At 49.5% G+C, this 24,119-nt stretch overlaps 2 protein-coding genes and 1 long non-coding RNA gene across 7 annotated transcripts; 2 read left to right on the top strand and 1 right to left on the bottom strand.

Annotated features, from left to right (window-relative positions):
* Positions 1 to 22: 22 nt before the first annotated feature.
* Positions 23 to 1,647, top strand: LOC144068732 (uncharacterized). The gene is made up of 2 exons (XR_013298277.1): positions 23 to 617; positions 863 to 1,647. It is a non-coding gene; the product is annotated as an uncharacterized LOC144068732 (long non-coding RNA).
* Positions 1,648 to 2,441: 794 nt separating this feature from the next.
* Positions 2,442 to 21,007, top strand: kmt2e (lysine (K)-specific methyltransferase 2E). 5 transcript variants are annotated; one of them, XM_077593443.1, is made up of 23 exons: positions 2,442 to 2,817; positions 7,587 to 7,774; positions 10,727 to 10,838; positions 10,930 to 11,159; positions 11,235 to 11,374; positions 12,232 to 12,473; positions 12,718 to 12,756; positions 12,831 to 13,031; positions 13,104 to 13,234; positions 13,324 to 13,441; positions 13,524 to 13,633; positions 13,833 to 14,085; positions 14,465 to 14,563; positions 15,158 to 15,343; positions 15,546 to 15,914; positions 15,992 to 16,294; positions 16,373 to 16,520; positions 16,639 to 16,865; positions 16,993 to 17,553; positions 17,627 to 17,871; positions 18,437 to 18,516; positions 18,598 to 18,677; positions 18,755 to 21,007. In XM_077593443.1, the coding sequence occupies exons 2-23, from the start codon at positions 7,701 to 7,703 to the stop codon at positions 19,706 to 19,708; spliced, it is 4,902 nt and encodes a 1,633-aa protein (XP_077449569.1). In that variant the 5' UTR covers positions 2,442 to 2,817; positions 7,587 to 7,700; the 3' UTR covers positions 19,709 to 21,007. The 5 variants fall into 5 exon arrangements, with proteins under 5 accessions (XP_077449569.1, XP_077449572.1, XP_077449570.1 ...); XM_077593446.1 differs by having other exon boundaries at positions 2,443 to 2,817; positions 12,292 to 12,473; XM_077593444.1 differs by having other exon boundaries at positions 2,443 to 2,817; positions 12,289 to 12,473.
* On the bottom strand, positions 20,827 to 23,954 carry lhfpl3 (LHFPL tetraspan subfamily member 3). Its single transcript, XM_077593455.1, has 4 exons — positions 23,230 to 23,954; positions 21,955 to 22,185; positions 21,827 to 21,872; positions 20,827 to 21,743 (listed from the first exon to the last, which is right to left on the bottom strand). The coding sequence occupies exons 1-3, from the start codon at positions 23,669 to 23,671 to the stop codon at positions 21,850 to 21,852; spliced, it is 696 nt and encodes a 231-aa protein (XP_077449581.1). The 5' UTR covers positions 23,672 to 23,954; the 3' UTR covers positions 20,827 to 21,743; positions 21,827 to 21,849.
* Positions 23,955 to 24,119: the final 165 nt, after the last annotated feature.

Genomic DNA, 24,119 nt, shown 5'->3' with positions numbered 1-24,119 from the left:
TGATTATGTGAATGCTTACTGCCCCCTAGCGGACATGATGATTAACTGTCATTTATCTTGCCAATAAAGTATGATTATAGCATCGAAGCAGCTACTTATTGCGCTTACCTAAGAGGTGTAAGCTATTGATTTTTTTACTACCACCATTTTTAAAGTTGCTTCAATATGTCCGTGACATCAGAGGAACGTCGGTGTATGATCAACATGTACACTAGATGGTGCCAGAATCTTGCTCCTATGCCAGTTTTTTTCCCTGGTTGTGAATACATTCCAATCGTTCTTTTGTCTATTTGACACACTCCACGCTTGTTTTAATGTTTTGTGTATATTTATAAAAAAATACACATACTTTACTTTGGTACCCTGGGGCTTAAAAGCTCCTCGTGATCGTGGAAAAGTACTGTCAGAAGAATAACGAACATGTGTGCTTTTCCACAAGCACTAAACAGGGACCGAGTAGACAAATAACAAGAGCGCATGTGCAGCTCAAGACTCAACAAGAAACCGGGCGCCATCTTGATTCGAGTCGACCAAAGGACTGAAATGAGAAGACATTTCTTCATAGAACGGTTGCCGTCGTTAATACCAGTCTTCCCACATTCGAACAAGACGCGAAGGTGTGTATATTGGATCCAGAAATGTCAAAAAGAACGGCTTTGTAGACGTCAGTTGCTGCGACATTTGTGGCTAATGGCGCCGGAAAGCCTCTCCGGTTGCGCCCCTCTCCCCTCACAGCTCAGATCCCGCCCACTGGATACTAACCGCATGATGTCATGGCTATCGAACCGCTTCACGCAGTCCAGTATAAAAAGAACCAGCATGTTTTCACTTTTAATTCGTGCTCAATGACTGACTTTAACAGGCAGGAAGAAGAAACAAAACAACAAAGCGGCGACGTTCAATGTCAAATGTCATCCTCTCTCGAGCCGTGTCCTCCGGCGCCTCGACAAGCCGCTCTTCGGTCAACTTTGCGTCGGGCTAAATAGGAAGGAGAAGAAGCTATGCAAAAATGGAAGGAAAAAAAACAGAAGGGCTCTGGTTTTTGCTGCGCCCGTGCAGGGTAGCCGATGCGGTGAGGCTAGTGCGCAGGCGCGTGGAGCTGCGCCTTCCTCGGCGTGGGGGAGGGGAGCCGCTGCGTGGAAACGATGAGGACATCCTCTCCAACGTTGTGATGTCAAAGGGAATTCTACAGTGGTTTGACGCAACGTAATAAACATATTCGATACACCATGTCCGTGTGACACCATTTTGCGGATTATACCGAGTTATCCCTTCACAAAACAACTATTTCTCCCTTATTTGAAATCCCCTGCCCATGTTTACAACTATTCCATATTAGCTTCAGTGATAGTTACCTAAGATATTCCAAAATATTAATCATATAAAACAACACAGTGCAGACCTAAAAAATGAAAACAATCCAAACCTCTGTTTCAATGTGTGATGGAGTGTACAAACTAGGGTAAAGGAATGTGGAAATGCTAAAATCCAACATTTGTGAGGCTGCACTTTTCAGTGATTTGAAGATGGTGTAAATATCACACTGTAATTTTTATATTGGTGTGAAAGTTTCCTTTTTTTTACTGTACTGTACTTTCTTGCGCGTACTCTGCATTAAAAAATACTCTTGTGTAAATGGTTACATAACAGCTTAGCTGTCTTGCTGCTTTGAGTTTAGGATTTCAGTGCTGCTCTTCATCCAGACGTACAACACATATTGTCAATTAATATTCAATTAAAAAAAGAAAAATAAGTGTGTCAGGATGTTGGACGTCCTGCCTGCTGACCTAAACACTATAGATCAGTCACTTTATGTTTACAAAATAAATGTTACTATTTCTGATATAAACTAATGGCTGTAGACGCCCAAATGAAAAGTTCAAGTGATTGGGTGCCTTTTCTTTTTATAATGGAAATCAATCTAAGATTTTAGTAACAAGGTGTGTATTATATATAACTAATAACAGCCTATTAATTTAAAGTATACGCCCAATTATGTTGCTCTTTTCATCCTTTACTCGTCCATTTGAACTACTAATTTGGACGTGTGAATAAAAAAATCCGACAGACCTCCAAATCAAGTGGATGTGACGTCTTCCACCATCAATGTCAGGTTTTGGGGGTAAATATTGATTCTGAATGTTTTGACGTAAATGTTTCTATCAGTGGGATGTGACGGTGTTGCTAAAAAAACAACAACAGTATAAAAGTAAGGCAAAGCAAGCGTTTATTTTTACTTCATTGTTTTGACAATTTAAAACGATTTTAAGCGAACGAAACAAAAACAAACCAAAAAAATGGCGGCCAGCGGAGGAAGCACTTACGTGCACGCGCATCGGGCACGGCGGCCCCTGTGAATCCGACCGTGTCACCCCGCATACGTGCGGGAGGCGCTTCGGTCTTCCTGCCTGGGAGGGAGGGGGAATCGGGGGGGGCGCGCGCGGAGGGGGCGGAGTCTCCACAGTCCTGGCAGGGCCGCCATTTTTGCAAAGGGAAAAGAGACTGCTTTTGAGGGGGATCTAATTTGGAAAGTCGTTCTTTGCCCAGCGAATAGTTTGTTTTCAGCGGTCGCCCCCCCTCGATTTGTGCGCCGAGTCGGACCTCCCTCCCCCTTGTGCAGCAGCAGAGGCGGCGCGGATTTTTGGACAGGAGAGGACTATCCGGAGGAGGCGACAATCCGAATCCGAAAAAGCACCTTTTTTTGCTAGTGCTCCGCAGCGAACGAGTCTTGTTTTGGTTGTTTGGAGCCTTGACGAGAGCGGCGAGGGTCTTGCCTCGCTCCCCAGACCGACCCCCATCCAACGTGGATATAACACGGTACGTCCGGCGCCGTTTGTTGTTCATGTCAGCTTCTTCCAAATCCGAGCTAGAAGGCTATTGTTGGCTTTACTTTAGCTGGCTAGCGTTGTATCGGCTGGGCAAGGAGCTTCCACGGTTGTTTGGCCTCGCTTTTACTCATTTAATGCCAATTAGCTGAGCATTCCGAGAGAAATACCTTAGTGACGTATGCTACTAATGTATCAAGTTGTCCGAAAGAGCGCTGGCTACAAGCTAGCTCATGCTATTAGCCCAAATTAGCTTGACAGATACGGAGTGTCAACGTTTGACTGGCCGCACACGAAACGTCATAAAAAGCTATATAGTGTTGTCGTTCGCATGTGCACAACTCCGTGGTGGCTTAAGTCGACCCAATATGCACATATCTCCACTCGAACTCGTCCATTCGAGGGGGCGTATCACGGTAAATGTCAAGGCTTTGTCAAAACGATCAATAATAGAACTACGCCGAGCTGCGGGGTGGGGGTAAGTGGACATTTTGGACTCTTCGGGCCGGATGGCAGCGGTCTCATTAGTCGGACACGGCGAACCCTGGCCGAATATTTACGTGGCCGTACCCATCGACGCCCCCCGCCCAACTGTGCATTTTAGCGGAGCAATTGGACTTGCTGGTTGTTGGTGTACACGCGCGACAGTGTCAAACGTGATACGAGCCGACCCGAGTTCCACCCCGCTCGCTCGCAGCTTGTTTCCGGCTCTGAAACGACGAGCTCCGGCGTTCACGTCAACAAAATGTGTGCGTGTGGACCCCCGTGTTTGCATGCTAACAGCTGCCGAAATGGCTTAAATGCCTGCCTTCCATGGCGCAGTGACCTCGCGCTCCTGGGACTTTTTTTTAGACGAGACGAATTTAATAATAGAAAAGAGTCTCCCCGAGGGGAAGTGAATGTTTCTGTTCTTTTTAGTGTCAATGATGGGTCAAAAGAGGCCATTTGAAGTTGATTTTCGGGGTCTATTGCGGTCGATTGGTGCAAGCATGGGGGAGGGGAGGACGCCCCATGTCATCCAGTTTTTTAATGAAATAAATACATGAACAGGCAGCGTACTTATTCCGCAGTAAGCATTAGTGAGCAGCTGAATTGTTATAAAAAGGCGAGCGTTAGTCCAGCGAGGCAGGCGTGACGTGTTGGCTCCTTCCTGTTTCTGTGCATACAAAACATAAGCCCACTTTTCATTGTCGCTGCTATCTTAGCATTAGCCAGCGAGCTAGCACCCATTACGTATTGCTATAATCGCTGCCGTTTTTTTGACCTTCACTGACAACACAAAGTGGAATTACCCTCCGGTTATCAGTGGGTCTCACTCTTCCACGTAACCGTGTCGGTCATGTGTGGAGCGGGTGGGGCATTGGCCTCGTCTCGGTGCTCCCAGTTTGCCGTTTTCGTCCGTCCGGAGCGGCCCGCATAAATGCTAGCCCCGTTAGCTTGCCGCCTGGGCTTTCGACGAACTCGGCGCCGACGTTCGACGCCGCCGCCGCCGAAAGCGAATGTTCGTCGTGCGGTCGCGTGGTCGCGCGGCGAGGCGGTTCAGCCGCGGCCGCCGAGCCTGCGCCGGCTTAACGACGACGAAAAAGCGGCAGGAAAATGGCGTCCGCGACCAGTCTGTTGTGGTAACATAATAGCAACGTTGTCGCCTCCACACCCCTACTGGCAGCCCTACTGCAGCGCCGACACACTCAGTGGGAAGCAACTACACGCATATACGTTCATTCCTGAACGTGTAGATTTACAAATAATAATGTCCTTAAAATCCAGGAAGCAACAATCTAACGCATGTGATGTTGGATGACATTCGGCCTTCTCTCAAAATAATTCTCTGTCAATTTAATTCTCGCCACGCCATTGACGATAATAGACATCCAGGAGTTTGTCACTAGCATACGTCCAATCCAGTTCAGCCGGGAGGAATGAATGTTTATTGCCGTCAATGGCAGTCGCTCGAAACCATTTTCATTGTTTGTTTTCAATGAGCAAAATCGGTTGTCACGTCTGTTTTGGGTAAAATGTTGTCTTCGAAGCAGACTTCACCATGTAGGGATCGTGCGCGTTTGACCCCCTCCCACTGGCTCGGAGTGATCTCACTCGTGTGGTACCCGCACCCCGAGAGACCCGAGCAAGACAAACTCACGCTCACGTGACCTCCCAGCTGGGCGGAGGAGACTCGGCTCAGGTGACCTTTTTTCGTCCCGGTAGCAGATCGCTCTTTTTAACGGGAGAGCTGACCTCCACTGACTTGAGTGCCTCTGGGTAGGGTTTTTGAACAGGGCCCGGTATTGATGTTGGTGATGTAACATCACTGCGTGCAATGGGTCATAAAAGACTGCAGCAAAAGGACCCGTGGAGACCGGTAGAAGCCTTTTTGTGCGTTTCATTGATGTTCAATGCTGCCCTCCTTACGCCAGACCATCCATTTCTCCTGTTTATTTAGGAGGGAGTGACACACATTGCTTAAACAGAGAGTGTAGTTTTCATTATTTGTTCAACTGGTCATTAATAAAAAAAAAACCTAGCGCACAATGTCCTGACCGTCTTGTTAATGCAGTCCCCGAGACTTTCTTTTGTTTTCTTAATTTGCTTCACCACTAACTTGCAGGAGTGCCAGTTGCTAGGTAGTGGCCACAAACACTGCGACACGTTCGTCTGTCCTTGTCAAACTCCCCCTAAGTGCTTTTAAGGAGTCTCGCTAGCGGTCTCCTTTTTATGCACACCTCAGTGCAGGACTAGCATAACAGCTCGCGTAAATGTTTTTATGTGTAGCACTTGAGTTGAAGCGCGAGCTGGACGTGTCTCACCGTGGCCACCGTGGTAACATTCCATCCGGGGCATACTTTGTTTGATTCTCCTCGCTGAGTCACTGCAACTGCCTTCCGGGATGGTGTCAAGGCACATCTGTTTGCTGTTTGGCAGTGAGGTGCAAGAGCCGGGTTGTTGGATATTGTTCTTTCCCCCCCAATTTCTTTAAAAAAAAACCCATCATCATCTTAAAAGAGAACGAGCTGCAAAAACCCCCTCAAAAACACGGAGAGGGCCACTGCCGCTACTGGGTTTTCCCTTCACGGGGATTTAAAAAAAAAAAAAGAACCGTTTTTCTTCTTCTTCACGGTACAATGACGCACTGTGTCCCCCGCACTCCCAAACTTGCTCACGTCGTGCGTGAGCTCAACGTTGCCACCCAGAGTCCGCGCAGGGTCAGGGCCGCACAGCCTTGCCGTGGGGCCTTTTCCTTGGTTTATTTAGGAAGTGCGTGAAGTGGGAAAGAAATCCGGCTGGGTGCGGTGACTGGGCAGAGGGAAAAGTGGTGTGTTATCCCCCTCACTTTTTCTTGGCCGCCTGACTGAAGGGGTGACGGACAGTTCCTGTAAAGGAAGTGGGAGGAGCACACGAAGGCGTCCTAAACTCAGATTTAGACAGGAATGCTTCTGTGCTGTACTTGTTTTCACTCTCTCTCTCTCACTCTGATGCCTTTTGTCCGTTTTGACTGTTTTTCAAAGACGTCATGTGCCTTCTCGAGACAGGAAGCGAGATGGGAGAGTCGGTCATAAGCATGCTACCCTTGTTTGATAAGCATAGGAAGGCGCAAGTCTGACGTCTGCCTGTTGTTGTTGGCAGACTGCCTCTTCCATTCTTTGAGCGTTCGGTTCAATGGGTCATTTCACCCCGTCCATCCAACACAAATGGGGGTCGGGGGGGACGTCGAGGGATAGATAAGACTGACACCCCGGCAAACGGCAAGATTAATCAGCGCCGAGTCGACGGCTGGAGATTGAACGGGCCCTCGGCTTAGTTTGTACACAGAGAGTGAGTGCGTCTCACTCTCCAGGCGTAGGTGTGACCTCCACCCTATTTGGTCCCGGCATCTGCGCCCTCCCGCTAATCCTGCTTATCAACAGAGCTCTGTATCCGGGCTAGCCACACTGACACACATGCTCCTGTCTGGACGTTCGGGACGCACACGCCGTGGAATTCCCACCAGCAGTCCCAACATTTTCAGCAAGTGGCAAGGGGGCAGGAAAAAGGTCCAAGTGTGTTCTCCTTTCGTGGCTAACGGGCCTGTGGGTGTTCTCTTGCTCCCCTGTGTGGGGGCTTGCTAACAGTGCAGTTTGAGCGCAGCCTCACCTGAGCCTTGTGCGTTTCCATGCCTGATTTATAACGCCAATTAGTGCCGGGTCACTGGAAATCTCGCTGAAAGGAAAGGATGGTGTATAATGAATCGTCATAAATTATTTCTATTTTCATTGACGATGATAGACACTCTAAAATAGATTCGTTTATTGGGCCCTCCCCGAGAGATTGGACGTCCCCCGTCGTCAATGGCACCAAAACGTAGCGATTCATTGTCAGGCGTCCCACTTTTATTTTTCTACCGTTCATCCTCACGAGGGTTGCGGGGGATGCTGGAGCCTTTCCCAGACAACTATGGGCGCCAGGTGGGGGACACCATGAATCTGTGGCCAGCCAATCGCAGGGCACAAAGAGACAATTCACACAACTAGAAACATTTTAACATCCAATTAGGCTAGCATGCATGTTTTTGGGATGTGGGAGGAAACCGGAGTACCCGGAGAAAACCCACGCTCACCCGAGGAGAACGTGCAACCTCCCTGCAGGAAGGTCGGAACCCACCTGAGATTGAACCCTCGGTTTTAATTCTGTTTAATTTGACGTCTATTCCTGTCAGCGGCATTAGATATACTTGTGGAAATGTCCAAAATTTTGAATGACGCCAATTTTTTTCTTTCCTCAATCCAGGCCTTGTGGATGCACTTAGATGTCTGCAATGAGTGCTGTGGCTGGAATGCCTCAGTGTTTTGGACTGCCATTCTCTGGACTCAGTAGGACAAGAAGTGATCAGCAGAGAACGTCATGAGCATAGTCATCCCCGCGGGGGTTGACACAGCAGCAGACGCCTCGTACCTGGACATGGCGGCGGGCTCAGAGTAAGTAGCCACCAATACTTGTCGGCGTGAACGACCTCCCTTTTCCATGTTCTCGTGATTAAATACCCTTAATTTGCCTCTTTTGAAACCCTACTAAGCAATTATAGGGGAGGAACTGGCGGTAATGGACAGTCGCGCCCACCGCTATCGGTCGTCTTTGCACTTAACCGCCGCGGCCGTTAACTACACCCGTGTCAAAATGGCAGCGGGCAGCATTTTACGGGCCGCCCGCGTCTTTAGCGTATCACGGCCCGATGCGCCGATGCAGAAAGGTGCGTGCCGTCATGGCAACAAGGCTCCCGTCTCCCCTCCCGCCGTCCCCGGCGCGCTCGTCAAGGACACTGGTGTGGCTTTAAACCAAGAGAGAGGCTTTCGCATGACTAAAGAATAACACGCGTCATACGCTCACAAGGCAGCGAGGAAGACGGCGTCTTTCTCTTTAAAACGGGGAGAGCCCCCGCCCCCTTTTGCCTTCATCCGTGATAGCTTGTGTTGCCATGGTATCTGCCCGTGAGACCACCACCACCACCACCTCCCCGCTGCACTGCGCAAGGCCTGTTTCCATGGCAGCACCCTGAGTGACAGGTGGTCCTCACAACAAAGCCCCCTCCTCGTTTACTTCCAATGGCGTCTGGGGGTCACGCGCCCAAACAGGACCCCCCTTCTCTTTTGTCAAGAAGATCCCGGAATAAAAATGGCGACGCCAAAGGAAAACAGGAAAAGATGGCGTCGTGTCCTTTCCACATCCCTTCAAGTATGCGGCGGAAAGGCCAGCTGTTAGCTAATGCGCCGTGCGTGCGTCCGTGTCCACGGTTACACGCTGGCGGAGTTGGCAACGTTGCCGTGGCAACCGGCTTGTAGAGAAGGCATCGCCGCTATCCGCTCGGCTCCGTTTGCCCAATTTTCTCGTGTTTTGCTCTGGTGAAATTGCATCTCTCCTTCAATGAATCCAACATTTCAGTCCCCAATTCAACACGAGCTCCTTTCCACTCCTACGCCAGCCGACTCTTCTTTCCCTTTCTCCTGTATGTGTCGACTTGACATGAATGATCCAAAGCCTCCAGCTTTCTGTGCTCATTTATAAATATACTTGCTTAACAATGCGCAACTTGTCTGACATGTTTGCACGCTTGATAGTGTAGCGCATGCTTTAAAATACAATAAAACTACTACTGTTGCACGATACCTTTTTGGGCTCCCGATTCCAATAACCACTTGTGTGTTTTTTGCTGAGATGATACAGAATCATAACCAAATACACATTATATATATATATATATATATATATATATATATATAACAAAATAAATTGCATTTTAGTACCGTATTTACTCGCATAGAAGCCCCACCCCTAAAATTGCCTTTAAATCGTTGAATTTTACAATGTCTCGCGTATAAGCCGCTCCCTGATTCATAATTTTCACCTCCATATTCATGATTTTTGAAAGGGAAAATCTAAAGAAAAACCATCACACGTGGTATTTCTGAGATACTGTATGAATTAAAAGCACATTATTAGAATTAGGGTCAATATCATAAGGAATTTATTCATCCAGTAATGGTTTCTTACTGCAAAACAGAAAATAACTAACAAATAGTAAATGTTACTTTGCCGACCTTTGCTGGTGAAAGAGTATAGCAAGTCTTGTGCACATCTAGGCCGTACACTTGATTCAGTCATCATTTTTTGTTGTTGTTACAAATATGGCTTATATGTGAGAAAATACTGTACTTAATTTCTGCTAATTGCTAGCATAGCTTGTTGAGGAAGTGGGAACGTTTGGCAGTGAATGAACCAAGGTTCATTGGATGCCACTCTCCTGCTTCAAATGGATTAGACATTGAAATTCAAACCTTGAAATAACAATTATAGCCCTAATTAGGCTACATAATTCTGTAGAAATTGCCTTTTCTCTGGAGGTTGTTTTGACATAAGCAAAATTTGAGACTTTTGCCAGTAGGGTCTGTTTCGTTTCCTTAATTTATGCAAATTATTGATTTAAAAGTCTACTTTGGCACTGCATTGTTTCAGTTCAGCAGTTCATGTCTTATTTGATGGCGTTAATGATTGATAGGTGAAAGGTTGAGCTTGCTCGCTTTTATTTTTTCAGCGTCTTTCACGCCTGTGACGGTTAGGTGCGCCAGTGTGGCAGTTAATCAGTAGTGTAGACACACAAACAACTGTTACACACACGCTTCAACACAGTTCCGCCTCCAGACCTCGTGCACACACTTGTTCGGTTTTCACTTTGACGGCAGATCTGCGCGCAGGACGTGTCGACTTTGGAGGTGGGAGTTTGTGGCAGGTACTGTAGTGCCAAAATGAGGTGTTAAGTTGGCTTGAAATTTGCGGTTTAAGTGTCTTGTTTTTTTGCTTTCTTTGTGGTTAAATTCTTGGATAACTTATACATTGCTTAAACGTTAAGACGTGTCTGCGTGAGTGAGAAGGAAATGGTGTGTGGTTTGTTCACTATATATAACATGTATGTCACTAGTTTTACAAAATCTGACTGGAGTTTTTGTTGCCAACAAAAACTGAGTGTTTTCATAATTAAATAGGAGTTGCATTCATTGGAGTAAACACTTTGGATTATTATTATTTTTTGTTGTTGTAAAAGTAGTGTTTTCACACTGTACACCGCTTTAAATGGAGGGCTACTTCCCTCCAATCACACCGTTCCCTCCACGAAACACGTTTGGTCGGGCCGGTTACGAACGGCTCAACAGGCTCTTGGCATTTGCGCGCAGATTTTTTTTTCGCGCGGAAAGCAGATCTACAGGTTTGGCTTGAGCCGACCTGACAAACCATTGTGTGTTTACGTGACGACACGCAGGCTCGCCTCATCCACAGACAGGTGCTTCCAGTCGCGTACGTCCGTGCTGGACGCTAGCGAATGTGCAGAGCAAAGACAAGCGAGCTAACTAACGCAAGTTTTGCACACATGCTTGCAGGCCTGAGTCGGTGGAGGCCAGTCCCGTGGTGGTAGAAAAGTCCAGCTACCCGCACCAGATCTACAGCAGCAGCTCTCACCATTCCCACAGTTACATCGGCCTCCCTTATGCTGTGAGTAGCTCAGCCCGCATGCGTTCGACCTGTAACATCCCCCCCACCCCCCACCCCCCGGGCCTCACTTATTTTGATCATGCCTTTTCAGGACCACAATTATGGGGCACGGCCCCCGCCCACGCCGCCTGCCTCGCCTCCCCCCTCCATGTTGATGCGTCAGGGCGACGGGGGGTTGTTTGTTCCGGGCGGCCAGGACGAAGCGTCCACGGGCACCACGCTCAGCACCTCCGAAGATGGCAGCTACGGGGCCGACATCACCCGCTGCATCTGCGGCTTCACGCACGACGACGGCTACATGATCTGCTGCGACAAGTGCAGGTTCGTCGCCGCCCTCTCGTAAACGCTCGGGCCGGCCCCGGTGACTCAAGTCCGTGCGCGCCGGTCTCCGTTTAGCGCCTGGCAGCACATCGACTGCATGGGCATCGACAGGCAGAACATTCCTGAGACGTACCTGTGCGAGCGCTGCCAGCCAAGACACCTGGACCGGGAGAGGGCCATCCTTCTGCAGACGAGGAAACGAGAGTGTTTGTCCGGTAAGAGGAAAAAAACCCTACAATTACACTTTAGCAGTTTTGTGACTACGCTTGACCATTGAAAGTGCCATTGTAATGTTCTAGATAATTGCGCAATGACATGATTTCGCAACGCCTTCCTGAAACGAATGGATAATTTTTTTCTACTCTTAACTGACAGCCAAAGAAATGTTTTGACATTTTGCTGGAATGTCGAAAGGTACTGTCAGTTAGTTACCCATTTTTAGACAAATTTGAAGGGTTTTCCATTTTGTTTAGAAGAATGCATTTCCTTTAAAATGCAATAATTTTGTCAAAATCGTGCATTTTGCATTATCCTTTTATTGCTTTCAGTGAATTTGAACGAATTGTAATACATGTACAGTCTTCTCTTGATTATCGCAAATTCACTTCTTTGCGATTTTTTTTCTTCCTGCTATTTGTTATTAATTTTTTTCATAAACATGTGAAAAGCCACGTTGAAACTCGTAAGCGGAAGCCACTAAAGGAAAAAAAAGGTAGTTATAATAGGGGTGACCCTACTTCGCGATTCTTTGATTATCGTGGCCATGTCTGGTCCAAATTAACCGTGATATTCGAGGGATTACTGTATACATCATATTATATTCCTGCAGACTTTATCATCTCGAAATATATCGTTTCATCCAAAGAGTTATTAATAAGGTCTGGACATGAAAGTGGTCATTTTTCCACACTTGACTCCATTGCTGTAGTGAAAAATCACATGTCAAAGCCAAACAATTGCTGCCAACCCTTCCAGTTCAGTTGGACCTCTATCACGTCAGGAGTTGTAACACAATCTTGTCAGGACAGTGTAAACATATTACATACATACATATATAAACATATTTGTGCAGTGACACCTGCTGGGCACATCAAGAATGAGCCTAATCTTGGCTACTGTCTTATTGAAGTAGACGGGGACACGAGCGCAACGGAGAGTGGAGATGAGGTCCCCCTGGAGCTCTACTCCACCTTCCAGCACACGCCCACAACCATCACCCTCACCACTGGGCGCCTCGGCAACAAGCAGGTGGATAAGAAGCGCAAGAAGAGCGGCGAAAAGGACCCTCCGGCCTCTACCGCACGAGCTAAGAAGGTACCCGAAGGCCTCCAATGACACAGCGAGAATGGACTAAACATTACAGATGAACTGGGTTGAACTGGTTCATCAAAACGTTCTTAATCGTGTGGTTTTGGCGTCTTATTTTCCAATGGGACTTTGAATCGGCCTGTCCGCTGCCTTAAAATTCCTATGAAAGTGAAAGAACGTTGTTAAGCTTTATCCTGAAGCCCAATAGTGTGCTCTTCTGCTCTGTTTATATTTTAATTGCCCTCCGCAGGCCTTCCGTGAGGGCTCCAGAAAGTCCTCGAGAGTAAAGGTAAGAATAGTCAGAAGGCAACCAGGCGCCGCTCTCCGCGCCTATCCACGAATAAACGGGCTGTCCTCACGCAGGGCGCCGCTCCCGAGCAGGAGCCCACGGAGCACCCAGCGCTGTGGGAGAACAAGATCAAGGCGTGGATGGAGCGCTACGAGGAGGCCAGCAGCAATCAGTACAGCGAGGACGTGCAGGTCCTGCTGCGCTTTAAAGAGCAAGGCGACGGCAAGAGCCTGGCTTACAACACGCACTTGGCTTCTTTCAAGCCCCCAGTGGAGGTACGGCAAATGCTAGATCGTCTTTTAATGGTCCATCTGGACGGTAGTTGACCTTGAGTGTTTTTTGCGCAGAGTCAAGTTCATAAGAACAAAAAGATCCTGAAGGTCGTGAGAGACTTGGCCCCAGATTCCCTCATCATCGAGTACAGGGGCAGGTTTATGCTTCGCCAACAGTTCGAAGCCAACGGCTACTTCTTCAAGAGGTCAGTTGCGGGCGGGACACTCCTCGCAAAAAGTGGCCTGCGCCGGCGAGCGCCTGAGCGAGCCTCACTCTTCTCTACTTCCTTCTCAGACCTTACCCCTTTGTGTTATTTTACTCCAAATTCGACGGCCTGGAGATGTGCGTGGACGCCCGTAGCTTTGGCAACGAGGCGCGCTTCGTCCGTCGCTCTTGTACCCCCAATGCCGAGGTGAGACCTTGCCCGGCTGCGGACACATATAAAAGGTTCTCCTCTACCTCTCGGCTATAACGCTCTTCTTTATGGGCTCCAGGTGCGGCACGTCATCGAGGAGGGCATGTTGCACTTGTACATCTACTCGCTGAGGCCTATCACCAAAGGCACGGAGATCACCATCGCCTTTGATTACGACTATGGCAGCTGGTGAGTCCATTCTCCACGTAGCATAGGCGTCCAATCCTGATGCAAGACCCCCACGCGGTCGGTCCAAATGGATTCCATGGCTAAAAAATGGCAGGCAATGAGTTAGTTAATTGTTATAAAACATGAAATCCGTTGACTTGTGATCACATGCTTTTGCTTCATCGACAGTAAATGTTGGGTCTGTAAACTTATCTTACAGTAAATACAGGGTGGACTGCGCCTGCGTGAAGGGCAATCCTGAGTGCCCCGTGCTCAAGCACACCCTGGAACCCACCGAGAACCTGGGCGCCCCCGGGCGGCGGCGCAACAGTCGCAAAGACAAGGACCCGGGTCACGAGGACCTTGGGCAAAACCAGAACTTGAGCGACGACTGCGATGGCAAGAGCAAGAACATTGGCGACTGCAAGCAGAGGAAACTTTCTCCCCTACGGCTCTCCATCTCAAACAACCAGGCAAGACTCATTTTCAAAAATATCAACTCCATTGAACCTCTCTTGGCCATATTTGTTAGTCTCTGCATGTTATTTCCACTGTTTGTCCATTTTTTTTTTAAATATACTCTCACCTTTTTCCCTTTTGCTAGTAATGCTTCACGCCAGGTAGAACTGTCTTATCCCAATAAAGGTGCTAGCAAGTGCTAGCTAGTGGGCGAACAGTGTTGTTTTGTGCCCAATTCCGCCAAAAGTGATGAGCCCCCCACTCCACCCTCGAGTCCCCCCTTCTATCTCATCTTCCCTGTCCTCCGCTGCCTTCACTTGTGCTACCTCTCGTCTGTAGCCAGACTTGAACGACAAAGCGTCATACCGTCGCCTTTCCCGCTCCCTTTTACAGGATCCTGACTTATTTGAGGATCTAGAAGGCAAAACGTCTGTTAGCAATGAAGTAGAGATGGAGTCAGAGGAACAGATTGCGGAGAGGAGGAAGAAGATGGTAAGTGTGCCAAAGCAAACGGCGCCGTTTGAGCTTTGTAGTAGCTTTCCCGCAGCCGCCCGGCACAGTGAAGTTGAACCCCCCCACAAAATAAATAAAATAAAATAAATTGGCCATTCCTTGCCCTTCTCCCTGGCGCACTTGTGCGTATCTGGGTGTGGTCTGACATTTTTGGTCTGATTTAGATGCAGCTGTCTTCCTCGTCACCACTACTGAGATCTTCCCCTCCACATGTCATGCTTTTGCTGTCCATTTTTTGTCTTTTGGCTTTTGCTCATTGCCTGTTGCTTTGTGTTTAAAGCCCCCTGGTGCCCCCCCCCCCCCCCCCCCCCCCCCCCCCCCCCACACACACACACACCAGTTTGCATCATTAGTCACCCACTGCCAGCATGTATTTTTGGACTTTTCAAATTGCATAAATTGTCACTATATGATTCCCCAAAGCTATAATGTCTAAGATAGCTTCTCCAACTCTGCTGGTCCCACCACTGCAATATCCCTCTTGAACCAGCCCAACGAACCCTCCGCGACGCTGATTATTGATGCTTCCCGTGACATCTACATCAGTCATCTAACTCCAAACCCCCCCCGCAGACACGAGAGGAGCGGAAGATGGAGGCCATCCTGCAGGCCTTTGCGCGCATGGAGAAACGCGAGAAGCGGAGGGAGCAGGCGCTGGAACGCATCGGCAGCGTCAAGCCCGACATCGGGGGACGCGGCGACATCAAGGAGGAGCCGCCCGCCACTCCAGAGACAGTGGAGTCTCCTTCTGTTGTACAGGTAGGACGCTTGATGACAGACGAGGACAAATGGGATTAGGGAGTGCTTCCCTACTCAATAAGATGCAATATTTATTGCAGAAATGAAAGACGCATGACTTGTGAATGATCATGTTTGACAGCAGTAGACGCTCCTTAGTGATAAATGTGGTTAAATTCAGCTCATGTGGATGAAATACCCTCTTTTTTTTCTGTCCCTCAAGCCGACTCTCCTGGAGGTAAAAGAGGAGCCAGGGTTAAAACCGGCCAAGATCAAGGGCTCGCGGAACAGGAAAAGCTTCTCCCGGAACCGCACGCACATTGGTCAACAGCGGCGACGAGCCCGCACCATCAGCACCTGCTCCGACCTGGCCCCGGGCTCTCCGGCCGAGCCGGCGGAGCCCCTGACCAGCGAGCCGGCGGAGGGGGAGCCGCCCAGCGCGCCGGAGCCCGAGGCCGTCGCCGTCGTCGTCGCCGCCGCAGTCGCGGCCGCGACTGTGGCCGCGCAACCCCCAGACTCCAGCCCCCCGCAGAGCAACTCGCCAGCGCACGAGAGGAACCGCATTGGCAGCAAGAATTTTAAAACGAAAAAGGTCTGTTTTGAGTGAATTGCAGAAGGTGCAATCATCATTTAGAAGAAGACGGTGTTAAACATTTTTAATCTATACAGCACTTTGTAAGCGAATGGGTTGGCGAGAAGCCGCCAGATGGCCCGGCGGCACGCACCCCGGAGCCGCCTGTGCCCGAGCGGACCCTGCGGATCAGCAGCGACCCCGAAGTCCTGGCCACCCAACTCAACGCCCTTCCGGGCCTGGCCTGCTCCCCTCAGGTCTACAGCACGCCCAAACATTACGTCCGTTTTTCCTCGCCTTTTCTGGCCAGCCGCTGCCCCACCACCCCTGGCGTTCCCACGGGGAGACGGCGCTCCAGGGAGCTGCCCGAAACGCCTCCGACCACCGGCTCCTGCAAGAAGGTGGCTTCCACTGTTGCTCGTTGCTCTTCAAAAGAATGCACCCCTTCTGGATTGCTCACGCTCTCTTCTCTGCTACAGCGGTGGTTAAAACAGGCTCTGGAAGAGGAGGGATCCACCAGTCCAGCCAGAAGAACCAGTCTCTTCATGCCCAGCGAGGGTCCTCTAAGCCCCTCTATTAATGGGGACTCGGACAGCCCCCTCCCCAATGGCTCCTGTTCCCTGCCTGGTATGGTCCTCAACTCTTTCATTAAAAAATAAATATATATGGTGATAGACTATTTATTCCATAGTAACAGTGAGTGCCATATGTGCGTGTATGTATTGACACCCCAATGTTCTTTCAGAGTTGCCCACACCTTTGAAAAAGCGGCGCTTGAGTCCCCTCGACGCCTGCCTGTCCGAGAGCTCCACACCCTACGGCTCCCCTTGCGCTACGCCCACCCGGGCCGACCAATCGGAGACGTCTCTGCCGCCCGTGCTGACGGCCACGCCGCCGAGGCCTCGAACAGAAGAACCCGGAGTGGAGCATTTCACCGGCACCCCTCCGCAAACACTTAGTGCTCCCCAAGAGGTACATTTTAGGAGATGTTTGTTTTTTGCATCCAATTAACCTCATTTGCCGCCAGGCCTTCCACTTAAAATGGATTGGCCCTCTACTCCATTTGTAGAAAACCGACACCGTCTTTTGTGCTCGACAGAGTGAATCTTCCGTAGAAAATTCGCCCGACGTTAGCGCGAAAGCAAATTCGTCAGAGACCGATCGCCCCCCTTCGTTGATCCCGTCTCCCTCCGTTCGGACGCCGAGCTCTGACGGCCTCCCGCCCGAAGCCAAGACTTCGATCCCAGGGAGTCCGCAGCCGCCTCCCGTCGTCGAGAGCGCGGACTTGGCGGAAGAGCGGGCGGACGTCGTGGCGGCGGACGGCGGCGAAGGCTCCTCGTCCGCCGAAACGTTTGCTCCCTCGCCCTTCCCCGGCTGGATAAAAAGCCCAGAGAGGTGCTTGGCGACACCGGCCGGCCTCAGCTTCTCGCCCATCAACTCCAACTTAAGGGACCTGACCCCCTCACACACCTTGGAGCCCCTGCAAGCTCCTTTCAGATCTGAGGTCACGACGGCGGCTTCTCAAGCAAACCTGAGCGAAGGGCAGGCTCCGCTTTTTTACCCCTGCTCCTCCGAAGACGCGACCTCGGCTAGCTTCTCGCGCTTGCTCAACGGCGACGAGGTGGGCGGGTCTTCGCAGAATCCCCCCCAGAAGAAGAAGGTGAACTTGGAACTGCGTCGCCCTATTGCGTTGCACTACCACACCTGCGCTCAATGCCACTTTTCTCTTCAAGGTTTCCCTGCTGGAATACAGGAAACGACAACGCGAAGCTCGCCGTAGCGGCTCAAAGACGGAGTGCGGCTCCCCCGTTTCTAGCGTGCCCCCTTTGAGCATCGACATTTTCCCCGTGGAGACCGCCAGCGAGGCCGTCTTACCTCCGCCGCCGCCGCCACCTCCGCCTCCTTGCGGCCCAAAAGACCCGCAGATGTCGGAGGAGTCAGAAAACGCGGGCGAGAGGGAAGGAGGAGAGGGTCAATGGTACGCTTTCAGATCACATTCCTTGTCATTGGCTTTACCCATTTAGACGTCCACTCTGTCTGGCAGTTAAAATTGGGTTGGTCGCGTAGCGCCCTAAACGGCAGCCAAGGAGTTTATTTATAAAAGATAAACCATTAAAAACTACTTGACTTGTAATGAGCTGAAGCGTTTTTTAATAGAAACAATTCTAGTGGTTATATATTCTGGAGTAATCTAGTGACTAATCTCTGGGTTAGAAACCGCACCCACCAAATTTCCCCAAAAACGCTAAACTAATTGCATTTCTAGTCAATACAGTAGAAAAAAAATCTGGGCAATTAACTCATGCATGATATTCATTTGCACAAACCTACGTGTTGTTTTCTTTGATCGAGGTATGGTTTTGTTGACATAAAATGTTATTTAATTCATTTCAGTAGCCATTAGTTCATTTACGTGTGCATCACTTTAACCGGCGTTAGAAAAATGCGTAGTTGATGTGAAAACAGCTCATTTTGAGACCCGACGGTGCTTTCTGGATCACCGTCAATGGCAGACAATGAGTTAAACGGTGATTTCTTCCCAGGACGTCCTCGACGTCTGTCGAGCAGGCTCGTGAGCGAAGTTACCACAGAGCTTTGCTACTCAGCAAAGACAAAGACGCGGGTAATGAAATTGAAGCCAAAGCGCCGAAATCTGGACTCTCTACTTCTATAAAACACCTCAATGCCAATGTTGTCTTTCAAGATGGCGAGCTAGAGGACGGGGAGACGCCAACACCTGTGGACTGCACGTCGCCGGGACCTCAGAAGACCCCAACTCACGCAGTAAGTCACGGCCGGCCGGATTGGTCACGAGCATCACCGACGCTCTGGTTTTTGAAGATTTTCTTGTCGCCTCCCAGCCGGACTCTCCCGTTCCCGTCGGTCCCACGCCGCCGTCGAGCTGGAAAGAGGAAGAAGGCGACGGTCCCCCTCGAGCAGCTAACGCCGCCCCGCAGGCGCTCAAGTCAAAATCGTTACCGGTCACTCCGACCAAGATCCACCCGCTGCCGACCTCGTCGCCCGCGCACTACCAGGGGCCGGTGCTCCTCCACACGCAGCCTCAGAGCTCGCCCTACCGCGGTCCCAGGGCGCTCTTCTCTTCCTCCCAATCCCAGAATCAAACTTCGGGCCAGGCCCCGGCGCCTTCGTTCGTCCAGTACGGCGCTCAGGGCGCTCCTCCTCCGCCGCCGCCGCCACCGCCTCCCCCGCCGGCGCCTCCCGCGTCCACGGCCTACTTCCCATCTCAGAGCTCCTTCCCGGGATTCAAAGCGACGGTGACCCCCTCCTACTCCCCGGGCTCTCAGAGCTTAATGCAGACTCTTCCGCACAGTGTGCACTACCAAACCTCGGGCACCCCGCCTCCTCCCCCGCCCCCACCACCCCCGCACCCAATGTCGGGCCCCGCCCTGCTGCACGTCAACCTGCAAGCCGCCCCCATCCAGCAGATTATGCTGACAGCCGCCCCGACGCTGACGCAGGGCCAGCCCGCCACTCAGCAGCAGCCGCCCCTGTCCCTGACCCCGCCGCCACCGCCGCCCCCTCCGCCGCCCAACCCCGCCGGCGGCCCCCTCCACTTTCAGAACTTGGCGGGGTTCCAGACGACGTTGCTCACAAACTCTGCGGCGCCCCCGTCGACGTACCCCTCGTCCCTCCAGCAGACAAGACTGCCGCCGCCCCCGCCTCCGCCCCCGCAACAGACTCCGCAAGGCTCGGCCGCGGCCCCTCAGCTGTCCAACCCCCGAGCCCCTTCCTCCTCCTCATCCTCCTCCACGCCTTTCCACACTTCGGGTTACCTGAGCACAGGGTGGCACTGAACTCTGTGCGAGGGGGCGCGGGCACCTGGGTCTTCTTAGGAAGGGCATTTCCATGGGAAAATATTCCAAATTGGAAGCTTTCTATGAATTTTAATGGGAAATAAATCGACCACACGTTCGCGAGTCGAAACTGAAGTATTTGCATACGTTTGGGACTGTAAATAGCACCTGCTACTTGCAGTCCGGAAAACACGGGCGAGCTTCAACGAATTCCTTTCCTGACAATTCCCATGGAAATCTTCCCACATTCCTGTCATTTTGCCACCCTAAACAACGGGGCAGTGTATTTTTTTTATGGCCAGTGGAAAAACAGCTGATAGTTGGTACAAAGGGTATTTCAATGAATTTAAAAAAAGAAAAAAAAACGGACTGACATCCTCATGAGGTCAAACTGTAAAAGACAGCGCCCACTCGTGGTGGTCTTAGCGCTCTTCTGGTTTTCTACTTAAGACAGGCGGGCGAGGAGTTCACTCTCGTTTGTCTCGTTCGCGTTCCTGTTGTTCCTGCCGCACTTTGTTTGTTTAGCATCGGACATTCCAGCCTTTACCCCGCCTCTTCCTCTCGTCCTTCGTTTTCTAACTCGTTGTCGACCTTTGGTGGCGATAGACGTCCAGTCCATTTGGCAGGGTTCACTTCCATCCCCCACTTCAAATGGATCGGACGCCTATCGGTGATGGTCATTGAAATTCACTGAGCCACGTGCAGCTATAGAGCCGTATCTTCTCACCGTCAGTGGCACTAAAAGAGAAATCTCCCTGAGTGTTACAGCATTTTTCCATGAAGGCAAAAATACTTTTTCCCCTCCGTCTAACATCTGAAAAATAATCGGGACTGCCTTTGCGTATCTGGCGGTTTTTCGAGGGGTCCTGTAGTTAGAATGCAAGCGTTTTTTTTTTTTTTTCCATATATTTTTTTTAACTAAAGCATTACTTGTAGAAAGTGTATCGAAATGTATGATTGGTGGTTACACCGGCTTTCACCAAGAACACGTTTGTAAATATCAGCTTTTTTTTCTACGCCTGTACAATTCGCTGCCATTGCACCTCCATTTTTCAAACATGGTTGTACATAGGAACGCTCTTCTTGGCAAAGCTGAATGAATCTCCGTGACTGTAGCATTATTTTTTATTTCCACCCTCTCTGGACTCATCAACTTTGTCCTGTTATTTTTTTATTATTAATATTATTCGTGTGCGTGAGTGTGTTTGTGCAGGGGGGAGGAGCTCACAGACACTGCACTGGTTGGCTATTTTCATGGTTCATTATATTAAATCGCTGTAATGACAGTTTTTTTCAACACTTCAGTTCGCTGTTGCATTCCTTAAGAAATTGGAACATTTTCAAACAATTTATTTGCTTTTCTTTCAACAATGTTGCCTTGGTAAAAGTTTTCTGTGGACATTGTTGCCGCTTAGTTTCACCAATTCGACTGAAAATCCATGCCTAGAAGTTAAAAACAGTTTAAAAAAAATAGCCTGCATCTCCCGTTGTGCCCACTAGAGAGCGGTGTTTCTTTCCTTTATTCCCGGCCTCAAGATGCGAACAAAAACGATTCATAACATTTATTTCCTCTCGTTAAACGAATTTGTCGATTTTTTTGTATATGTTTTGAATCGCGAGCGTGGCAACGGAATGAATCAAACGCTTAACTCAAGGCACTAATGTGCCACCACAAAAGAAATAGGATTTGTAGAGGTAGATGGATTGTAGCATTTTTGTCTTGTATTTTTTCTCTCTCATTTTCGAAGGACTTTTGCACTCCACAACACTAAATGAATGGCACATGTATGTCATCGCTACAACTCTGACTTTAAACTGTAGCTTCGAAAGCAGAATGGCAAAGTACATCATGAAATTGGTCCGTAAAAAGTCCGGCTCTTCCCGTTTTGTGGTTGGAGGACGTCAGCAAAAAAATCCACCCCAAAAAGAAGCAAGCAGTCCAAGGTAAATGTTATTTTACTAACTGATTGTTCCATGTTCCTTGTCCACTTCAAAGCTTCAGATCTTTTCCATCTCTTAGGGGTGACCTCACAAACTAAAAGGGGAGATCAGCACAGTTCTGGTGTCATGTTTAGCTTCAAGATTATCAAATGAGCACAATATACTAACATTCCTCACCTTTTCCAAGTACATGAAGCGGGTTAGATGGTATTGTTTGAATTCTCTAGGAAGAAAAGGCGGTTTAAAAACTGGGCAGCATTTTTTTTCTTATTATTTTGAGGGGAAGGTTTGATGGAGCGACTTACTGTTCCCCAGCAGCTCGTCGGCCATAAGGCTGTCCTGGCGGTTGCCCAACACGAAGGCAAGGAAGGAGAGAATAAGAGCGTCCATGATGCCCATGATGGCCAGGATGTAGGCCCACCGTAGGGAGCAGGCGCCCAACGTGTACTTGTCCGTCCGCTCGCCGCACATTCGTTTCACCTCGTCGCTGTCCCAACCGTCCGGGTAGATCAAGCAGCCCAGGATCAAACACGTGCCTGTGGACGGACGCCAGCCATGAAATCCAACGTCGTACCTGAATGATGCTTTTGCAGCCTCGCTGAATCAGTAACAGGCAAACTTCCAACTGTCATCGTCGTCTTTTTTTTTTGAAGTCTTATTTTAGCTTAAGTTTAGCATTCCTCATTGCCAAGATGGCAGCGAGGGTTTGCTTGGGCAGATTACTTGCTGCGCCCTGAAAATCCTCATTAGTGAAAGGAGGTGATCTCCTTTAATCCTGCTGATTCGTCTGCGCTTTACATCCGCTATCTCCCCCAACCGCCTCGCTACCCCAAACACTTGTTGACTCCACTGCAATTTGAATTTGGATTTTGTTTTAAGTACTTTGCTCACTGAACTCGCAGTGTCAGTTAATTTAAATACAGTATGTAAGACATTTTTTTAGCAAAAAGCAAAAATTACGGCTGGTAACCCGGTACATCAACCCATTTTAATTGAGCACGTTTTTGTGCCACAGACGGTTATGGTTGCCCAATTGATTATGACCTCGTGGGGGGGAAAACGCTATCCATTTTTTTACAAATCGGTCGTGTAGCTCCAAAATAGTATTGCACACACATTTCACAGAAATAACTTGGTCATACAATGTGATGAATTTAGCTATTTTAGCAATAATTTGTTGACTTTTTGGGCTATTGCTGTTTTCTGCAATGTTTGTTTCAACAGTGTACAGCTAAATATGACGGTGTATATATTTTTGCATTACATTTATAGATTATGTTGTTACTTTTTATCTTAACTCAGCAACTGCCATAGAAAGTGATCACGTTTCACTGCCATTGACGGCGAGAGATCTCCAATCCAATTTGGCTGGGGGGCCATTTGGACATCTTTTTCCATCAAAGATCAAATAAAAGGGACCAAAACAAGGGGTTGCCAAAAGCCTCATTAACATTTTTTTCGCATGCATTCTTTATCCTCGACCAGGAATCTATCTTCTGTTAAATTCTCCTAAATGAATGGACTCAGAGCTCCAGATTTTTGAAAGTGATGAAAATACCGAAGCACGTAACCTGTCGCACCTGCGGCCAGCTGCATCCACCCGCAAATCTTGTAAACGGTGCCGGTGCCGCAGAAGAAAAAGAGCGTGAAGCAGCCGATGCAGCCGAGAACCAGCACCATGGACGTAGCGACGAAGAAGGCGGCGGCCTTGAAGGCGCCCGACGGGATGCTGGAGAACTCCGAGAAGGTGCCCTGGCACGTCAGCTCCCGGGAGAGACCGCTACCGATGCAGTAGTGGAAGAGGCCGAAGTAGCCCGTCTGCGGGGTGTCGGCCCCGTCGCCGATCCAGTACGGCTGGATGAAGCACACCACGTTGACGATGGCGAAGAGGATGGTGAAGATGGCCCACAGCACGCCGATGGCGCGGGAGTTGCGCACGTAGTTGGTCTGGTAAATCTTGGCCGCCTCCGAGGCGGGGAGCATTCCGGGGCCGGTGCTGGTGCTCGACGCGCCGGGCACCATCGCGCTCCTTCGCCCCCGAGCCGCCCTCTGACGGGAAAAGACGCTCGAGCTCAGCGGGACATCGACGCACTTCGGCCGTCTGGATGAGCGACGACCGCTCCTCGTCACAGCATCACTTGGTGTGTGAGATAAAGTCGATGATCCAATGGCAATTTTTCCCCCGTGCAAGCAGCTGTTTTTACCCCCGTAAAACAAAGAGTCCGCCGTACACAGGCGATGGGGATATTTCAGGGATAACCCACATCCTCTAATCCCCGTCTGACGTCGTCTCTTGTGCAGTCTGTGTGTGGTGTGTGTTTGTTGGAGTGTGCATTTATATGTGCCAGGAAATCATTTATTAAAACGAAAACATATCTACATATATAATTAGTTTATTTCAAGCAGCAAACGATGACAAATTAAAATAAAATGAGTTAAGAGTTGATTATTGTTACGCGATGATTATTTA

Source organism: Stigmatopora argus, chromosome 23 (genome assembly GCF_051989625.1).
Source record: "Stigmatopora argus isolate UIUO_Sarg chromosome 23, RoL_Sarg_1.0, whole genome shotgun sequence".
In the NCBI taxonomy this organism is placed as follows: domain Eukaryota; kingdom Metazoa; phylum Chordata; class Actinopteri; order Syngnathiformes; family Syngnathidae; genus Stigmatopora; species Stigmatopora argus.
The sequence above is the reverse complement of the archived record's forward strand: the minus strand, read 5'-3'. Positions and strand labels throughout refer to the sequence as shown.